The 21,166-nt window shown below is 47.2% G+C and overlaps 1 protein-coding gene across 2 annotated transcripts in view; it reads right to left on the bottom strand.

Moving 5' to 3' along the window:
• TMCC2 (transmembrane and coiled-coil domain family 2) overlaps positions 1-21,166 on the bottom strand; it is a 73,311-nt gene that overhangs the window by 45,177 nt on the left and 6,968 nt on the right. Inside the window, exons 1-2 of one of the 2 annotated variants that reach the window (XM_074977473.1) lie at positions 16,628-16,676; positions 12,084-12,590 (exon numbers count right to left, since the gene is read on the bottom strand). In XM_074977473.1, the coding sequence (XP_074833574.1) occupies positions 12,084-12,563 (480 nt within the window). In that variant the 5' untranslated portion in view covers positions 12,564-12,590; positions 16,628-16,676. Of the gene's footprint in view, positions 1-12,083; positions 12,591-16,627; positions 16,677-21,166 lie in introns of those variants that run through there. The other variant, XM_074977472.1, reaches the window with a different exon arrangement.

The raw sequence follows: 21,166 nt of genomic DNA, 5'->3' as shown, positions 1-21,166 counted from the left end.
ACTCCTATTTCTTTCCTTCCAGACAACAACATAGGCTTTGTCCTCACTCAATACATTAAAGCACTGTCGTGGCAGCGTGGTCACTGCTCCAATGCTCTAGGCCAGCAGCGTACAATAGGAATACAAAGATCGTTGTCATCTTTCCATATTTGCCACACTATGGTATACAAAACTTTATGGAGACAGGCACTCCCAGCCTCCCCTCCAAATAAATGTCTTCTCCTTTACCAGAGTCAGGCACTTCCTGCCCTCCCCCCCGCCAATCTAATTCAATGCCGGCGACTCACCAGAGACTCAGTCACTGCCAGGGCCGCTGCTGCCGCCACACACTTCTCCACCGAGCAGTGGGGCACGTGCACGGAACGGGTGGCTCTCCCTGTGTGTGGCTCTCAGGAGGAGCCGCATTTAAAGGCTCCAAGAGCTGCATGTGGCTCGTCAGCCACAGATTGGCCACCCCCAAATTCGCCACAACCCAGTTCCTATGTGCCACATGTGGTGAGTGGCGAGTGCACTGGATGCCCCTACTCTAGACAGTGCTTTTCTTGTGCCTGTACTGAGTACCGTCACCTTAGCAGCCCCAGCTGCAGGATTGGCTGCAGGGGGTAGAGTGGGGAGCCAGCTGAGTACGGGCTCCTCCTTTTTTTTTTTTTGTCCCTAAAAAAGCACTGGCTTTAGGTAAACCACCTTCACGAAGTGCTTAGCTAACAGCGCTGGGAGCTTTACTTACATTGGAGCTTTACAGCGCTGTAACTGTTGCAACTGTAACTTGCTGCTCCTTGAGTGCCAACCTCACAGAGCAGCGACTTGCTGGTGCAGAATTGCAGAAAATCAGGTGGTGCAAACAATTTTGTCACCAGTAGAGGGGGTTCTGGATCAAAAGAGGTAGGCTGAAGGAAAATCGGCAGAGAGATCTTGAAAACGGATGAAATTAAGTTGGGTATGGCGGAGTGCAGGGACCTAATTAAAAAAACGTCAATGACTGCTTGAGAGCACTTGCTAAGGCTGAGCAATGATGGAAGAGATTAATCCAGCTTTTATGCTTAAACTGTTATGCAATGAACTCAACATTCAACATGAAATGGGTGAAAAGTTTATTCTTATTAATGCTGCACGTCAGCATTGCCATCTGCAACACAGCTTGGGCTACACAGGGTTGGGGTCAGCTATCAAGACCCACGTGGGCCTGTGCCAGGGCTGATTCAGAAAGCCAATCAGAGTCCAGCACACAGGCAGCTTGCAAGATTCATCTTTTTGGCACCACTGGGAAATGCACAACCTTTTAGGAGCAGAATGAACATCTGCAAGTTGGAAAGGTCAGGGCATGTCATGCCTCAGTTTCCCCATCTGTAAAGGAGGATTACAGGACTGACTTGCCTGACATAAAGGTGCAGGGAAAATCAGAATTGGTGGGCACCTAGTCAAAGTGATGTGCGTTGAGGGGGTCTCCGTATTCCCAGAAGGGGCAGGGCCTTAGGGAGAAAGCGCGGAGCTTGGGACTAGTCCTCCTGGCCAGCCTTTCAGTGCCACCCTGAGTGTGTCACCCAGGGTTCTGGCACTAGTTTAAAGGGCCTGGGGCTCCAGTTGCCTCAACAGCGGTGATGGCGGTCAGGAGCTCCAGGCCCCTTTGAATGGCTGGGCCCCAGGACCATTGCCCTCTTTGCCTCCCTCTGTCAGCAAGCCTGGCTGTACATCTACGAACGCTGGTTAGGGACCAATCCCCATTGCACTGAGCACTGTACAAACAAGTGACAAAGACCTCTTTGCCCCGAACTGCTCACACTCTGAGATCTGCAATATACAACAGGGCCCAATCAAACACAACACTTAGTTCCCAGTAAGATGAGTACTTGGGCATTCACCCAGGGGAGATTCTGGTGCCTTCCAGCTGATTAACAGAAACCCCACGGCCTCCCACAGCTGGCAGGATAGTTTCTATGGGTGGTGCACAGATGCACATCTTGGTGCACATAACTAACTTTATTCCACACATTGATGGAAAAAATTAGAGGGAATGCTGCTACCCTGGATTAACTTCAGTGGGAGGCTTTATTTTTTTCCCCAGGGCCATGGACAAATAATACAGCATCAGACAGCTAATATTACACAACTCTTGTCTTTCTAGAATATGCTTATTGTTTCCATTGTCCTACGAAGGTCTCTCGGTCACGGTCTCGCCTCTAATCTTATTTTTCCTTGTCTCTCCTGTGTTAAATTATTCATCTGCCTTTCTTGTGCTCGTTTAGGTTGCCTTATCAGCTGACATGAACTCCGTTTTGTTTTCGAATTCTGATCTGTATGTCTGAAATACCCTGATATGAAACTCGGATGGTAGGCAAACAGTGACCAAGGAGTATGGGCGGGGCAGCAAAGGCCAATCCGAGACCATAGGAAAAAAAGCCAAAAGCAAAGTGAAACATCTAACATAAGGGACCAGAACGGATTCCCATGTTCAGGAAGGTCCTTTTGACATTGTTCAGGCACCGCAAAGGAGCCTTCAGGAGGGAGTGAATTCACACACAACGTTTATTTTAAAGGAAGGGTGTATGTACACAGCTTAGTGCACCTCGAAGGCTCTGTCTACACTTCTCAGTTTAAAGCAGAGCTGTGGCATCAGCTCTCCCAGTTCCTGTGTAAACCACCTCCATAAGGGGAGTAGCTAATGTGTCGGGTGCCTGTTTGCCCTGGCATTTTACAGCACTCTAACTTGCTGTGCTGGGGAGGGTTCCCGCCTTTCCGCAAGTAAGTTGGAGTGCAGAGAACTTTAGAATCACAGGGTTTGAAGAGACTTCAGGAGGTCATCCAGTCCAACCCCCTGCTCGTAGCAGGACCAATCCCAGCTAAATCATCCCAAGCGCAAGAGCATGCCTGTGCCGTAGCAAGTCCATGTGTGTTAATGGGTGAGCAAGTTCGTGACCATGGGCTAGTGAGTGCTCTATGTCTCTGTGTGTATTTGTAAGACTGTGTTGGAATGGGTCTGACCTGCAGGCACCTGAGGCTGTCTGTCTCTGTGTGCACACGGGTGTCTTTGTGTGTGCGTTTTATTGGTGTGCGGAACTCTATGCGCATCAGGGTGCATTTGTGGATGTGGGTAACTGCCTCCAGGTCTATTCACGTATGGGTCTGTGCTTTCATCTCAAAGGACAGAAACAGAAAAAGTGAAATGCAGATTGCCAAAAAGGAAAAAAAAAGCCTCCTGTTGTTATTGTTTCCATAGCCTCATCAGGCATCAAAAGGGTCCAGGTCATATTTCATTCCTCAAAGATTCAGTGTAGCACAGAGAGAAGTTCATTTCAAACACTAAAGGAACAACCATGGCCTGCCAACATCCATCTGTCCTGCTACCCTGGATCCCCTTCTTCTCTCTACAAATCATGTTGTCAGAAGGCAGCTGAATGGTATCGGCTTGGAACAAGAGGCTGTCACTTGAAACCTCAACCTCCCATCCGATCAGGTAAAGCTGTATCTCCGTCCATCAGAACAGGGATATGGGCCATAAAAAGGAACACAACGCTGAGGACTGGAGCCAGGGAATGAGTTTTCCCCCCTTCTTTGGGGCCCTGCCAGGCCTTTGGTGATGTGAGTGCAAGGATCTGCTGTAAGGGCCTTTTTATTGTTTGGTGTGAATTTTACCTGTGAGTTTTGTGCCTTGCTGAAACAGAAGGGCAACTCCGCACAGAGCTAGACATAGTACAAAGGGCTTACGCTGAAGCTAACGCACATTCACCCCGCCACGCTATCCCATGCCCTCCCCACTGCTCTGTCAGTGCATCTGGAACCCTTCCTGCAGTTCCCTGATCATTTCATCCATCCTAACATACTGCAATCCTTGATAGTCCAACTTTGCCCTCCCCCCACGCACCCCAGTCACTATTCCCTGTAAGCTGAGTGGTTAGGCGGCCACCCAGCAGAGACTGAGGTGCTGCCCAGCTGATTAGCAGAGCACCTCCTGCCAGTAGCCTGTGTTTCTATTGGTGGTGCACATCTGCACATACCTCTGTGCACACAGAAAAATTTGTTCTGAACATGGATGCAAAAAATTAGGGGGAACACTGAGCCCATCCCTGACCTTAAACTTACCTGAGCTCTGCCAATGCCCATGAATCCAAACCTGTATCACCATCACCCCTTTTCTATTCCAGGCCTCTCCTCCACTTCACCTCTGTCCATGCACCTCCATCCAGACCTGCAAACCTGGGACCCTCACCTCTGCCTGGCTACAGTCTCATCTTCAAATCCTGGCCCACCCCTGAGAACTCTGCTCATTCACTCCCATCCTGACCACCTTTTGTTCCTCTAGTTTTGAGCCCGCAGAGTATTCACATACCCAGCTCTGCTCAAGTATCTACCCAGGGCTGCTCTTCTAGTTCCTGACTTTTTACAGTGTTGCCAACACTTGTGACTTTATTACAAGCTGAGCAATAGTATTAAAAGTCCCAGCTCCTGGAGTCTTGTACAGAATGAGAATCTCAGCTTTCCTCTAAAGCAAAAGTTAAGTTTCCACCTTCCTGACTGCAGAGAAAAGCTTTAAGCAAAGCAAGCCTAAAGGCTGAAAGCTCAGAACGCAAGTCAAAAGTGTGTTATTTTTAAGCCACGTTCCTGATTTCTGAAGGCCAGACTTGTGAATTTCAGGGTTGGTGATGCTGCTGTCTGAGCAGGTGGTATTTCAGTCACATCTGTCAAGTGTGCTGCTGAGACCGTGAATCAGCTTAGAACCACGGCTCCATGGGACACTGGGGGTACTGCACGTAACCACACCCAACTGCTCAGCTCACAGGTGCACTCAGCCACTACACCAGAGAAGGAGGTGAACTACAAACTTGGCTTCTTCTCCAAGTCACTGAGAGGCAACAAAGATGGAAGCTGCTCCCCAGTAACGAGCATGTGTCTTTTCCCAGGCTGGCTGAACTTCGTCCTCAGAGTGCTGTGTTAATTGGCACAGTTTCATAATTAAGATAGCTAAATGCTGGATGGAAATATCATCCTCTCTATCAGCTACACGCCAAGTAATTTAAAAACCACTTCGGACAGTCCTAATTTTCAGGCATTTACCCGGTCTGCAAATTTCTGTTGTTCATCTTTATTGCCAATACTGGAGGAAAACCTTCAGGAAATCTTGGCTAACAGATGCCTGAGCTTTGGAGGTAGAAGGCTCAAACCTTTATCCTGAGTGCTTGATCCTGTACCATGTAGGCAGGGAATGCTCCATGCACAGTGTGCCACAGACCACGGGCATGTGGAGAACCTGGATATTTTATTAATGAGATGCCACCATCAGAGCAAGAGGGAGGCCTGAGATAGGAGCAGGGAATTAATGTCCTTTAAGCAGGACATGGGTCCCCTCGAACCCGTTTCTTGAGACACACCCCAGCCCCTTTTTTAACCCTTCCATGTAAGAATCTGGGCATGCAAGGGGCAAGCGTGCTCAGTGCACAGTGCTACAGGTTGAACCTCTCTCATCTGGCAACATATGTAACCTGATACGATTTTCGTTAGCTGGATGACCACTTATCATGGCTGTGGCCAAGTTTCCCATGGTCCCATAAAGCTTGTTTGCAGCCGCCAGTCTCAGCTCTCCATGTTCTATGCTGTTCTTTAGCTGTCATTTACCCCTGAATGTCTTCGAAGAGCCCAGCCAGCAGTGGAACTGTCGGAAATGCTGCTAGACAATATTGACCTCTTGTGGTCTAGCAAATTCTCCTGTTCAGCACTGGACAGGTCTTGAGGGTGTCAGAGGAGAGAGGTTCAACCTATACCTTACACAGCCTCTGCTCATGCATCCCCAGGCGTACAATGCCCTGAGCTCCCTCTTGAGGCTGGTGTTTGGACTTCCAGGATCAAAGCCAAGCAAACTCAAGGCTGTAAGGTCTCTGGGATTTATTAAGTGTGCACCCCACTCAAAAGCTCATGCCTGGTGGGGTGCCTCATAATTAAAATTACTAATTGCATAATAAGGACTAATGATTAAAAGGATCTGAAGGGTTGTGACACAACAGGCAAACAGAAATAATCATCACCTGGCAGGTCTATAGCATTTTCCTCTCCTCCCTTGCACAGCCAGGAGGGAACAGGTGCTGTTTCTCCTTTCTCTGCACTATTTCTGGATACTGGTGGGGTCACAGAGTTCAATGCCAGAGGTTCCAATGCATCTGCTCAGCCCTCCCCTCCCAAACCCTGTTGTTACCAGTAGGAAACACTCTCCTGACAAGTAAATTCCTTGGAACAGAGATTTTTGGTATAGTGCCCACGAAAAGATGGCCCCAGTTGGTGTTCCTTCTAATTTTTCCATCCCTCGGTGGAACAAATTTTATGTGCACTAAGGCATGCACAGAGGCATACCACCACTAGAAACATATGCTGCCAACCATGGTGCTCTGGGCGACTGCTCAAGAGCTCATCTTACAAGGAACGCTGGCCCCAGTCCTGACTGGGTGTTGCTGGAATAAAAAAACTATATATATCTGTGCTCTCTTACTGGGATCCAGAATGTCATCTTTACAACAATTAGCTGTTAATGCAGCCCTTGTTTTTCCGGGTCCCTTACAGGCAGATAAACAAGCTGGAGGCCTTGATGTCTTTCCAAGCTCAGGCTCATTGTACTAAAAGCAAGCAGCTCTCTAGGTATTTTGCACCAAGCAGACCCAGCTGTTTGTTTACAGTACAAGACAGGGAAAGTAAAGACTGGATGCAAGTGTCAGAATTTCCAGGTTTTGTTTCCAATTCTGAAGGGAACGTGATGTCTGGTAGTTACAACAGGGACCAGGAGCCAGGATTCCGGGATCTTATACCTTTGTGTGGGAGTCAGTGTGATTTGGTGGTTAACACAGATTAGGAGGCAGCAGTCCTGTGCTCCGTTGTCAGAGCTCAGGAATGGGAGTCAGGGCGCATTGATTTGTCAAGCACAAATCATGCTCAACCAACTTGATCTCCTTCTTTGACAGGGTTCTTGACGTAGTGGAAAAGGAAGGAGCGGTAGATAGGGTATATCTTGATTTTGACACTGTCCTAACATGACATTCTCATAAACAAACTCAAAGAAAGTGCTATAGATTAAATTACCATATGGTGGGTGTAAAACTGGTTGCAGGATCATACTCAAAGGGTAGTTCTCAATGGTTCTCTCGCCACCTTGGAAGACATACATAATGTGTGTAGGAGGGGTTAGTCCTGAGTCCAGTACTATTCAAAATGATCACTGATGACTTGGATAACAGAGGGAGACTATGATTATATCATCTGTGGAGGACACCGAGTTGGGAGGAGAGGCAAGCGCTTTGGGGGACAGGATTAGAATTTAAAATGACCTTAACCAACTGAAGAATTGGTCTGAAATGAACAAGAAGAAATTAAAGAAAATTAAGTGCAAAATAATCTCAGAAGAGTAGCTGTGTTAGTCTGTAGCTTCACAAAAACAAGCAATCCCGTAGCACCTTAAGGACTAGTAATAGGCATCCTTCAGTCTGCATAGACTATGCATCGCACCCTTTATAGTTTCAATTGAGGACTTCATTTACAGTGTCTACTGTGACTATGAAGACCCACACGAGAATGACAGTCCTTGCTGCATCTCTTGCAGATGTGGTGGGCGTCTGGCAAGTCCTTAGTGTGCTTTCTGTGCGCTCGCTTCTCCTCTGCTAGCTGTCTGATCCTCATCTTGCCCTTCTGAAGGTCCTTGTGTAACCCCTGCCTCCATCTGCTGCGGTCGTCTGCTAGTTCTTCCCAGTTGTCCAGCTCGATGTCTACCTCTCTGAGGTCTCTCTTGCAGACATCTTTGTAGCGCAACTGGGGGCGTCCAGGAGGTCTTTTGCCAGAGGCTAGCTCGCCATACAGGATGTCTTTTGGAATCCTTCCATCATTCATCCTCTGGACGTGGCCAAGCCAGCGGAGCCGACGCTGCCTGAGGAGGGTGTACATGCTTGGGATTCCAGCTTGCTTGAGGACGGCGGTGTTGGTCACTCTGTCCTTCCATGATATTCCAAGGATACGCCTGAGGCAGCACAAGTGGAAGACGTTCAGCCTCATTTCCTGGCGGGCATACAGGGTCCAAGTCTCGCTGCCGTAAAGGAGGGTGCTGAGGATGCAGGCTCTGTAGACTTGCATTTTGGTGTGAGTGTACAGCTTGTTGTTATTCCATTAAGGACTAGCAAATTTATTTATTAGGTCATGAGTTTTCATGGCTAAGACTCATTTCTGTCTTAACCATGAAAGCTTATTACCTAATAAATAAATGCGTTAGTCTTTAAGGTGCTCCGAGACTGCTTGTTTTTTGTAAGTGCAAAGTATTGCATGTAGGAAGGAAAAATTGAAAAGCACAGTCTCAAAAGGGGGCTAGCTGGTTAGGCAGTAGGATTGCTGAAAAGGTTCTAGGGCTTATAGTGGAACGCAACTTGAAAATGTGTTAACAAGGTGATGCAATTGCTAAAAAGGCTAGAATAGTTCTTGATGTGTTAGCAGGAGTGTTGCACAAAAGACACAGGGGGTAACTGTCCTATTCTAGTCACTGCTGACGAGACCTCGGCCAAAGTAGTGTGTCCAGTTCTGGACACCTCACTTTAAGGAAGATGTGGACAAACTGGATAAAGTCCACTCGAGAGTCACAAAAATTTGACCTACAAAGAAAGTTTAAAAAAAAAAAAAAAGCCAGGCACATCCAGTTCTGAGCAAAGAAGACTGATAAGTCTCTAATTTTAAGGGGCTGTTACAAAGAGGATGGTGAACAACTCTTCCCCATGGCCTCTGAAGGTAAGACAAGACATGACTGGTTTAATCTGTAGCAGGGGAGATTTAGGTTAGTTACTGAGAAATATTTTCTATCTATAACAATAGCAGCATAAGCAACATAAGAGCTCGGTATTATTATGGCATGGACACTACAAACACATGGAGCGAGACACAGTCCCACTGCAATGAGTTTACAACCTAAAGAGACAACAGACTGGATGGGAAATTGAGGCACATAGTGGCAACATGACTGCCCAGGTCATAAGCAGAGCTGGGAATAGAGGCCCAGTCTTCTGAGTCCCAGTCCAGTGCTCTACTCTGTCCTTCCCAGTCTTCATCATTGGGCTATAACTGGTCACTGCAGCTGTTTAATTCCTCTTCTCTATCATGAGGGTATCTCTTCCTCCTGGAGGCATTTAACAGGCATTCTCCATCTATGAGCCTATGGTAAATAACTGTACCTCTGACCTCTGCTACCTTCCCTGCTGCAGATATTTCATGGGAAAACTAAATCATGGAACCACAGGCAGCGTTTTAGAAAAAGCCAGCGGGGCAGAGGGTTTCGCAGTTAAGCGATGCAGTGCGCCTTGGGAGAAACAACCACGCAGCCCACAGCTGTGTGCCTCTTACAAGCTGAAGTCCTTATGTACACAGCTCTCTGCAAGATCCCCTTCTCCCTCCCAAAACAACCCATTCCTCACCTTCATTTCACCCAGAGACACACCGAAACAGCCAGGGAGCTGCTTGGTGAGCCTTAGAATTCACCTCACCCACCGGGATAATTACAGCAGCTTTTCCCTCGGCAGAGAAGCATCCTCTTTCCCAAGGTGCTTGCGCTGCTCTGCTTTGCAGCGGAGCCCTGGTCAATGTGTGCACTTTGAAGCTGCTGACAGGGTGGGAGAGGCAGTGGGTAGGTCAGTGATGCACTGCCTGACCTCATCAGCTCATTCAGTATTGCTGCTGTGGAGGAGGGAAGGCGAGTTATACACAACCTTAAACCTGTTCCCACTGGAGCTATTGGGAGCAGGGTTAGAAATGGTCTCGGAGGAGCACACAAACCTACCTCAGCCTCATCTCGCTCTGCTCTAGAGGAACTAATGGCCTGACGACACTCTCTATTGAAGCGGTTTTTACATCAGCAACCCTTATTGCCAATGGTTAGTCCCTTTGGCACTCTGTGCGTGGATGAAAAGGTTCGCTCTACCTAGCAACCCATCTGCGTGCACCCACGGCTGGAGTCTTGGTGCCAGGTTAGAGACCAGGACAACATCCCTCTCAGAAATACCTCAGACAGGAATAAAACAAATCTCTGCCTAAGAGTGTCCATCTGACACAGATGCTGCTTCAAATCCACTCCCCTTAGGATCCAGTCCTTCAAGATGACTGAGTCTTTAGTTCTGGCTAGAGAAAGTGCACGTTCAGGCTCTATGCATGGCTAGATCTCTCTTGAAAATAGATGAAAAACCCTATGAAGCAGAATCTCATTCCTGGCACCGATGTTCCCCTTATTTTTGTCCATGTGTCAAATAAATTTTATGTGCATGAGGCATGTGCGGATGTGCACCACCAGCAGAGAGAGACACACACACACGCCGTTGGCTCAGGGTACTGTGGGCACTCTGCTAATCAGCTGGAAAGCATTTGAATCTCTCCTGGGTGGCTGACCAAGTGCACCACCTGCAGGGAACACTGCCGGACACCTAAAGGCCATGAGTGGCAGAGCAAGCAGAGAAACAAGGCTGGGGCTGAAGATGGCCAACTGGATATAAGGTGACAGTAAATAGCCACTGGAACAATTTACTCAGGGTCGCAATGGAGTCTGCAACACTGACAATTTTCACATTAAGTGGAGGTTTTTCCAAACACTCCAGGGATTCTTTTGGGGCAGGTCTTGGGTCTGTATTACACAGGAGGTCAGACTGGATGATCACAGTGGTCCCTTCTGGCCTTGGAATCTGTGCATTTTCACCCTCTGAGTCAGCCTGCGGACATCAGGCTGCAGAGCTAGCGCCAAAGCCCATCTCAGTTACAGCCATGCCATCCCCAAAGGGGTTCGCGTGGCAGTAAGTCGGTGCAGAACAGTGTCCTGGAACGAAATGCCCAGCCAAATAAGACCAGGACTGTCCAGCATGCCAGCGCATGAGTTCATTAAATCAAAATGACTACAGCGGTGGGGGTGTGTGAATTGTGAGTTAAAAATAGGCATGGAGGCGAACCCGAGGAGGAAGAGAAGAAGATACTGAGCACATGATATTCTCTTTACAAGCTAACAGATTCCTGCCCAGAGACTAAAGGAATTAAGCGGGTGCCCACAGTCTGACCTCAGCTGAGAGGCTTCCATGTGAGCAATGAGTAGCGGCTGGTTATGGTGCATGAGACTTTCTGGATAATGCATCAACCTGGGCATGCTTCTGCAGAAAAGCTGCAACCACTGAAAGCGGAGAGGGAGACGAGCACATTCTCTCCCACCAAATCTCTTTACTTTTCTTCTGATATCCTCGGTAGGACTGCAGGACTCGTGCATTTTCCCTTCTGGCTCCATCCCTCCCGCAGACACCACCCCAAAGTCCTGCTCCACTGACTCGGTGCTGATTGGCAGCAAGCTGGTTGGATCACACTCTTCCTGGCTACCCTGTTGCCTGGGAATCCCCATGCCTGAAATCACTCCCCAGGGACTACTGGCAGCTATGCTCCATGAAGGGGCTTTCCCAAAACAGCAACTCTGAGAGCGGCTGCTGCGGAGTCCAGAAACTAACCACATCTGGACACAACTTCTGTGAGGGTGTGTGCATGGGGCATGCCTTCTGGAAGACTATCTCAACACTTCCCACAAAGCAAGCAATGGTGCAGCAGGGTCAGACAAAGCGTATGCAGGGGCAGCACAGGCTGAGAACCTCTCTACTGGACACTGAATATGACCCCACTCTATACGCTTCATGCTGTAGGCTCTTGGGCCCAGGGTCCTCTTGAGACGAGACTCTATCAATCCCCTAGTTCCCCTTCTGTGTATGAACAACCTCCACATCAAAGACAGGGCCTAGTAAGGGTCCAAGCTGATGCTACAGGATGCTGGCAATTGCAATCAGGTAATCGCTTATCTCCTAGCATTAATGCCCCATACAATGAGAGTCCTACTGGCAACCTGCCTGGAGCGTGAGGAATGCACCTCATTTGCTTAAAATGGAGCCTCTTTAACCTGTGGAGGTCGAAGGTAGCACAATGCAGCCTGGCTGCTTGGCTCAGTAAACACCACTGCATGGTGAGAGTGGCCTCTGTGTTAAAGGTGAGGCCACAACATGGTCGAACTGTGAAGGCCTCCTTTCATCTCCCATGGTGAGAAATGTCTCTCCACGGCTCCACCTTACCTTGTCGGCGAGACACTCTGACTCTTCGGAGAGGAGGTACACAGCCCCGCTTTCAGCCAGCAGAATGGTGGTGTCTGTAGCAGATGAAGATCTTGGCCGGCCCTGGTGCTGATGCAGTATGGCTGTGAGGCTACTATCCTGAGGAGCCTTCCGGACCAGATGTGGGCTGCCTTTCTGGGGATCAAGGGAGCTGCTTTTGGTCCGGCGGCTGCCACTGTGCAAGCTGCTTCCTCTCTTGATGGACGGGCGGGAGCGGATCTGCTGCAGCACCCTGTTGAAGGCAGTTGGGCGTGTGGGGAGGTCATGGAGGGACACAGCGTAGGAGACACGGTGCATCTCTGGTGAGCGTTCCTTCTCGTCAGGGGAGTCGTGGTCAGACATCCCGTAGTGCTGTGACAGAGAGTCCTGGGAGTTCTGGTGCTCCCGTTCCCGCGACCGGCGGCGACTGTGGAAAAGGTGCTTCAGGCCATGGCCAAACATGGAGCCTTCTGAGAGCTGTTGTATTTTCTATGACACAGGACAGAAAACAAAGCACACAAACCACTGTTGTTATACCCTGGATTGTATGTCACCACTCTTAATCAAGCCACATATGGCAGCTAGATAGTACACTGATGGCATGACAGATGAAAATATCCTTTAATAACATGACAGTCCTGAGGCCAAACTGTTTAGTGGTGTAAAGCAGTACAGCTTCAGTGAAATCCACCCCATAACATGGCGTTCCTGCAAAGCTAGGTCTGAATTGTCCCTGGGCATGTCTGCACGTGCTTCAGAAAAACCTCATGCTGCTGATGCAGTGCGCCGACACAATGAGGTGAATGAAGCCTGGGGTGGCCGCCATTACCGGACATTCTCAGGTCTGTGTTCTTGCCATGCAGGGTTTTCTTTTACTTGTCACTTTCTCCTCTCTGTGTTTTTGCAAATCTTTGCCCCCTTTGCATTTTGGTAAAGATTCCCCTCCTTCCCATCATGGGATGCCGAACCAACCAGTTCCTACTGTTACTGCCTTTCCCTGCTATTCCCAGATCTGAAGAAGTGGGTCTGCCCCTCAAAAGCTCATCATCTAATAAATTATTTTGTTAGTCTTTGAAGTGCCACATGACAGCTTTTTTGTTTTGTGAAGATACAGACAAACATGGCTACCTCTCTGTAACTATTTGCCTTTCCCTTTGTCCATTTCCCCTCTGCAGCCCTGAATCACTCCTCCTTTGACTCAAACAGTGCCATTGCCTCTCATTTGGAGGTCTTGCTGCTTATCTCTGCTGTCAGAAGAAACCACCTGCTCTTCAATGTGCAGCAGCAATCCAAACAGCAAACAAAGTAAGGAATCATTTTAAAAGGGACAGAGAATAAGGCAAAGAATATCATACTGCCTCTAACTAAATCCATGGTGCCCCCACATCTTGAATACTGCATGCAGATATGGTCCCCTCATCTCAAAAAAGACGTCTTGGCATTGGAAAAAAGAGTTCAAAACAGAGCAAAAAAAATGATTAGGGTTACAGAACTGCTGCCATAAGAGGAGAGATTAATAAATCTGGGACTTTTCAGCTTAGAAAAGATGACTAATGGGGGAATATGATAAAAATCTATAAAATCATGACTGGCACAGAAAAAGCAAATAAGGAAAAGTTATTTACGTGTTCCCTTAACAGAAGAACTAAAGGTCACCCAATGGGATTAATAGGTAGGTAGCAGGTTTTAAACGAACACAAGCAGTCAACCTGTGGAACTGTTTACCAGAGGATGTTGTGAAGACTGGGAATTTGACAGGGTTAAAAAAAGAGCTAGATAAATGCATGGAGGTTAGGTCCGTGAATGGCTATTAGCCCGGATGCGCAGGAATGGTGTCCGTGTTTGTCAGCAGCTGTAAATGGATGACAGGAGTGGGATCACTTGATGATTCCCTGTTCCGTTCCTTCCCTTGGGGGCACCTGGTGTTGGCCGCTGTCGGCAGACAGGATACCGAGCTAGACAGACCTTTGGTCTGACCCAGTGTGGCCGTTCTTTTGTTCCTGAAGCCAGAGAACAGGCACAAAGTTCCACAGACCTGAGAAAAGAATATGCCAGAGCCCCACGAACAGCAGGACATACTGCTGCTAGTGCCAAGCCTCCTGACCAGGCTTCAGATATTTAAGCCAAACCTAGCTGTGATACACTCTGCAGGGGGTCGGGGAGGAGTTTACTCCTCCACGTATCACACACAACACTGCCCCACGACAGGCCTTGTGGGCTGAGGGGTTCTCCTTCCTTTGAAGCCTGATTGACCTTGACAGATGGAAGGCCCCATGCTCTTACGCAACAGCACCAATAGGCCAGGAGGGTGGCACAGCGATAGCACCTGCCAGTGACAGGTCAGTGGGCTTTGCTCTCCGAGAAAGGATCCTGTTACAATTTGACATGAGGCCCGGTTATGGAAGAAGCCAGCCCAGAAACCATCTGGCATCTGGTATAAAGGTGACAATGGCGAGTCGCTGCTCTGCTCAGCAGTAAACGGCTTCCATATGACATTCATGTCTTCTTAGCATCACAGTTCCATGGCTCCATGCAACAGCTGTTCCTTCACTCTCTCCAGTGAAACACTAGTCAAGGCGGTGCAGTGTGCAGAGGTGTAATACTAAGAGCTGGCACATACCCAGTGCCTTATGAATGTCTCCTCAGTTAGCCTCAAGCACATTGCTGAAGCATTAATCCCATTTCACAGGAAGGGTGAGTGAGATGGAGAGAGGCTACCTGGCTTTCCAAAGCAACAGAGGGAATAAGGAGCAAAGGTAGGATTAGCACTCCACAGTCCCAAGATCCCAGGCTGTATGTTCTGGTATAAGGCTGTGATTTATTTCCACTCCATGTGTAAGACTGTGGCTGCTCCGAAAAACCTCACTGAGGTTCCCCCACTGGGTCTGTGCATACTGCCCTGGAGCAGAGTCCACTGGTCCCTTCAGGAAAGATGTGGACAATCTGGAAAAAGTCAAACGAAGACCAATCAAAATGATTAAAGGTCTAAAAACCATGACCTGTGAGGGAAGATTGAAAGAACCGGGTTTGTTTAGTCTGCAAAAGGGACCACTGAGCAGGGCACATGATAGCAGCTTTCAAGTACAAGAAGGAGGGAGAAAAAATATTCCCCCTTAGCCACAGACTATAGGACAAGAAGCAGTGGGCTTCAATGGCAGCAAGGGAGGCTAAGCTTGGACATTAGGAAAACCTTCCTGTCAGATTAACAGTTAAGCAGTGGAATAAATTGCCCAGAGAGGTTGTGGAATCTACATCATTGGAGATTTTTTAAGAGCAGGTTAAACAAACACCTGTCGGGGTGGTCTCGATGGTGCTTGGTCCCACCACGCATGCAGGGGACTGGACTTGATGACCTTTTGAGCTTCCTTCCAGCTTTGTTATTCTATGGCTCAGAGTAGAAGGGCCCAGAAATGAACAGGGGCCTGGGAAATGGTATGGCTGTTCTAGAGAATTAGGAGTTGGATGGCGAGGTAGGACCAAGGCACATTGTTCCTTTCAGGGCTTGGGATCATCTGCCCTGTAGTGAAGGGTGGGGTAGGACTTCCCTCCCTTTGAGTCAATTAGCAGGAGCTCACTGGATGAGGGCAGTATATAATTTGTCTTCTCCAGCAGAACGGGGGAGCTGCTGACACTGAGATTATCAGACACCAGTGATGAGAGGTGACCTGTGCAGAACAGGCTGTGGCAGAAGAGCTCAGTGCAGAGCCAGAGATAAGTGTGACTGTTTGGTTTTCAGTGTTGGACTTTGTTGGTGGGAATGTTTTGAATGGCTGGGGGCTACTATGCCAGCCCCAGGCCAAGGGTTATGGGGCTTATAAGAAAGGTGGGGGGAGGAGAGGTTATTAGATGCCCTAGAGAGGAAGGTTGCTGAATAGGGGAATTCTGGCCAGGAGGGTCTACTCAGTAAGCAGCAACAATTCTTCAGGTTCAGCTACGCAAGGTCGCCGACTTCAAGGGTAGTGCAGAGTGGAAAGTTTGACCCATTGGCTGTAATTTAGCTGAGCTAAGAAGCGGAGAAAAGTCTGCTCCGTGGTGAGGAAAGAACAGGTTGGGATATGCAGCACTTTGTTTTGTAAATAAATCTTAGAGCCAATGTGAAAACTTCTCACAGCTCTGTAAGGGTTCTCTCTCCAGCACAAGCCCCAGTAAGAAGAATCAGGCTGTTTTACTTAATGATTTCTGATGAGCAGACATACCCTTGGCAGGATTGCCACTGATGGGCCTGATCCTGCACAGGAGAGCCCTGTGGCATGCTAGTGAAATCAGTAGCAACCCGTTCAGTGCCAGGGCTGCAGCACTGGACTCTGACTCATCTCTCCTAGGATCCATCTGGTAAACCCACTTTTTAAGCAGCATCTTCTCACACGATGTCTAAGCTTGTAGAAAACTCATCTACCTCCCTCTACAACCACTGGCAGGCATGCACTAATAAATTACAGATTAACTTCTGCCAACCCTACTCAGGCAAAACTCTGGGTGAAGTTGGTTGCTTTCCAGAAGAAGTGCTTTTTCGGTGGTCCACTTACTCATTTTGGAGCAGATCCTCCACTGATGTTAAGTAGCAGAGCCCCATAGAAGTCAATGGAGCTATGACAGCTCACACCAATGGAAGATTTACCGCCTTCAACAGGACCTTGAGTCTGAGTGGTTCCATTGACATCAACAGGAATACTCGTGAAGTAAAGTGTTACCTGCCATGAAAGAGAATATCTGGTCTTCACTGCTTGCTTACGTAAATAAACTCCAGTGGAAGCCAATAGAAGTTTTCTCAGATAAGGGCTGAGGGTAAAACCAACCAAGGACATCAGGAATTGGCCCAAAAGCTCATGCAATCAGTGAAATATTCCCTGTATGACTGCAACATAAAATATGAGCCCAATTCTTTCCCCAGCCAGTGGGTGTTTTTTTAACTTAGCTGCCAATGCATGACAAAACCCCACCTGTCCTGATCAACATGCTCCAGAAATTAAACAGCTGACATTTTCCCAAAGTGATCTTCCACTTTCTTCTGGAAAGCTGACTGCACTTGCCCATGCCTAGTGAGATTCAGCTGCAGCTTGTGGTCCAGGTAGATGAGGTAACCGACATCCTGCATGCTGTGAAAGCTCATCACGCTGTGCACACCAGATTGCTCTAAGACATTCCTTTGGTGCACCCCATAATTTGTGCTCAAAGATGCAGGCCCTGCAATGGGTGCTCAATTTCTGATATTAACTGGGTAGCTACTATATGAACTAATTAAAGTTGGTGCCTTTCTGCATGAGACCATTTTGGTCATGCATGGCTTGGACATTAGATAAGGCTACAGAAAAGAACTGGTACTAGGATATAGCAGGTGAGAGTCTGATCTTGCAGTTTGTTAACAGGGGTGGAGGGTGGTTTTCCAGAATGATTATTCCCAATTAACTCCGTACATGCATGTGGTTATTGCAGAACAAGAGTGTCTTATTTGGAATTAAAGTAGGTTTGAAGTCCACTTCCAAATTCATACTCTACTTTATTTTGGACTAATTTTCAGGGGTAGAAAACTCCATGGTTGTGCTAGTATAACACCCAGATTTTAATCTGTTGTTGAAATGAGATCAGTATTTGGCTGATAGCTTTCAACCTCTCTGCAGACGAGTCACAGGCAGGTAGGGACTGCAGGCAGTTACCATTGGAGGGCTGCTCAGTGGCATCTGTGAAATCAGCTTGGCATGTTTCACTCCAGTTCCTGGTAGAACAGATGATCCCATCTCTCAACCCTCCGTTCTCACTGGATGTGCACTGAATGGATGATGGTGAATAGAATCCTCTCATCCCTTGGACAGCCTGTCCCTTTCAACCCTTGTCAGCAGGACAATGAGAGGGAAACCTGCTCTGCTCTCCTCCTTTTATGATTAATTTGAGCAGGACTGAAATCCTTATCCTATGGAAGGCAATGGGAACCTGACGGGCGAATCTCTAATCCAGAATTCTCTCAACTGGCAGCATCCGTAATCAGGCATTATTTTAATTAGCTGGATGACCACTTATCATGGCTGTGGCCAAGTTCCTGTGGCCCCATAAAGTTTGTTTGCAGCCACCAATCCTGGGTCTCCATGTTCTGTGCTGTTATTTAGCTGTAATTTATGCCTGAATGTCTCCTAAGAACCCAGGTAGCAGTGCAAGTGTTGGTAATGCTGCTAGACAATATTGACCTCCCATTGTCCAGCAAATTTTTTTATCTGGCATCAGTCAGGTCTTGAGGGTGCTGAACTAGAGAGGTTCAACCTGTAATTACTTCAGTCAGTGAGGCCAGGATTTTACCCTAAGAATGCTCATGAGTCACCTTTTGCCACCACTCACATCTTCTCCTGCTAGACGAGATGACGTAATGGGGGCTCAGAATTAAGAGCTGCTTTTAGCCCAAGTGGTCAGTCCGCAAAGACACTGAATTCTGAAAAGGCAGCTGTGTTTGCAATATAGGTCCTGCAGGAACTTGCAGAAGACTACAATATTGCATGGCTGGCCAAAAATCTCTCCACCCCCTCAAAAAAATAGAAAACTGTTTATAAACCACTATCTCAGTCCATAGTGATTTTGCTTCTGATATTTACAAGGACTGAGGATGATACCTAGAGCTATATAATTAGCCACTAGGGCAAAAACTTTAATAAGCGCCATCCTTATAGTTTATGGTGCCCTTTGTGGAAGTCGGGGGGAGGAGGAGCGGCCGTTCCAAGGGGTGAGGGCTGCACTCAGTTCTGTGGGGAGTGGAGCAGGAGCTGGGCAAGAAGACATACGCATGGGAAGTAGGCAGTGGTACACCACATGCATATTTCATGCAGGATCCCACCTGTCAAGAGCCTCATTCCCAGGCATTCCAGCTGCTGTCTGGGGCTCTGGTGCTGGCCTTGCACTCAGGGTCCCAGCTGCCACCTGGGGTCCTGCATATTCAGCCTGCAGCTGCCTAGCCCACCACCAAATTTGGGGCACATGGTGCCCTACACAGCTGCGTATTCTGGTTATGCCTAAGGACAGCCCTGCTCTCGTTATCCAGGCAAAATGCAGATGCTGTCCCTGAAATTCTAACAGAGAAAAACATAACAAACCCGCTGTGCTGTCTCTCTACTTCAAGAAATCGTGATCTAAAGTTTATTCTATTTAAAGTCTCTATGGAAACAGAGACAGCAATAGCTAATAATCCTAAACCCACAGATTTTTAATATTAGGGTACCAGCTAAGTTTAGATTCTTTGTTTGCCCTTTAGAAGCTCCCTGGGAAAAGAAATGACCCATGCACATGCTGTCAGAGTAATACTGTAAAAATAAAATAAACAGAGGCTTTCGTGTGGGAGGAGTAAAAGAATAAATGAAAAAGGGAACTTTCCCAGCCTCTGTGAGTTCAGGTTTTGTCAATTTCTTCACGGGATACACAAGGCCCATACCTTCCACCAAGGAACACTGGGATAGCTGTGAAGATTCAATGGATTTGCACCATGTGCCTCACATAAGGATGCCAGTGGAATCCTCAATGTCACTGGTCGACAAACAATATAGCAAGAAGAGCCATTTTTTCCAAGTCGGTAAAAAACTCAATAATTCAAGAGCCACCATGCATGTGAGAATATCTGACGGTCCTAATAAATAACATCAAACCAGACTTTGTGTAACTCCTATTTTAAGAGCAGCGCGCACCCAATGATTTGTAATGTGATGCGTGTTTACTGCAGGATGTTCACAAACTTTTCACATATTCTATTTTCTCACACTTTACGCGTACCACTGTCTCCCTGACTTTCACTCCAGAACCTTCTCTGTCTCTGGAGGATGCTTGGCGGGAGTTATTCAACATTTTGAGATCACGTATTGTTTACTATTTAGATAGGAGTTGTTCATTTTGGGGCTTTTAGACATTCACCATTTACCAAAAATAATCAGGAGGTTTCTTTTTTTATTTTGCAATTATAGCATTGGGAGTCACAAAGAAGTCCTTAGAGAGCTGCATGCAGCTCTGGAGCCGCAGGTTGCAGATCCCTGGTCTATATGCTCCAACAGGAATTTTGCCATTGATTTCAGTGAGGTAGGATTTCACTCCTGGCCTATAGTTTTTCAGTAGGTTTTAGGCATAACAAATTGTTCTGGCCTAAAACTTATCTTAACAAAATGTGATCACCAGGATGAGAGAGTCCCAAATTTCTAAGGGGCTCTACCCACAAAACACTCAAGGGAATTTAAGGGAAATCTGCATGCAGAGAAGATCAGGCTCATAGTATTCTAGTGCTGGTTGGGCAGATTCAGTGCTACAGTGAAGTACTGTAAAAATAAAGGAATCTGCAAGGAAATTGACCAAAAGTAGCGCTTGCTAAATCAGTAACAAATCCGTCTTTTAAATGTGTTCTGCCAGTGCTTTGAGTCCTCCTTAAGTTTTTATTGAGTTCTTATTCAGTTAATACTTCCACATTTCCGGTACGAGTTTTGTTTATGAACTTAAAGGTTTGGCCCTATAGCCTTTAATCTGAAAGGAACAGAAAAGAGTAAAGAAATTGTTTACTAGATTGTTGTTCAGCAGTAGGTTGGGAAATGATTGGTGCTCATATATCAGAAAACAGCTTTGTTTTCTAAATGTTGTAGATGGCTAGCCCAGAAAGTGAAATAAGCCAATTTAACAAACAAAAACAGCCCTCAAAAAGTTAGCAATGTAGGCTGAGATCGTGGGTGTCCAAAACGTCTTTGAAAATTTCAGTCATCAGTACTTGTAGACTATGGTGACTTTACAGTTTTTCATTAAGGGATTAACATTCTGAAGTTTTCATACTGCAGTTTTATAGTTTGCTAAGAGGAACATCATCCAAGATACCTATGAATCAAATCCAAAAACTATCTGGAAACTCTGTTCTTTTTTTTTAAAGCCACTGTTTCAAAAAGAGACTCATTTACAAATCTCCACTCCACATCTCTTAGTCTTCAAAGATCTATCATCTATTCTCTGGGCTTTTTTTTCCCCAATACAAAGGCTCTCTCACTTACTCCATCATCATCATTAACAACAACAACGACAACCATGGGCTCAGTGCCTGTTAGTGTCCAATGCCTCTCACTTAC

The sequence above is a fragment of the Carettochelys insculpta genome, chromosome 26 (genome assembly GCF_033958435.1).
Source record: "Carettochelys insculpta isolate YL-2023 chromosome 26, ASM3395843v1, whole genome shotgun sequence".
NCBI lineage: Eukaryota > Metazoa > Chordata > Testudines > Carettochelyidae > Carettochelys > Carettochelys insculpta.
The sequence above is the reverse complement of the archived record's forward strand: the minus strand, read 5'-3'. Positions and strand labels throughout refer to the sequence as shown.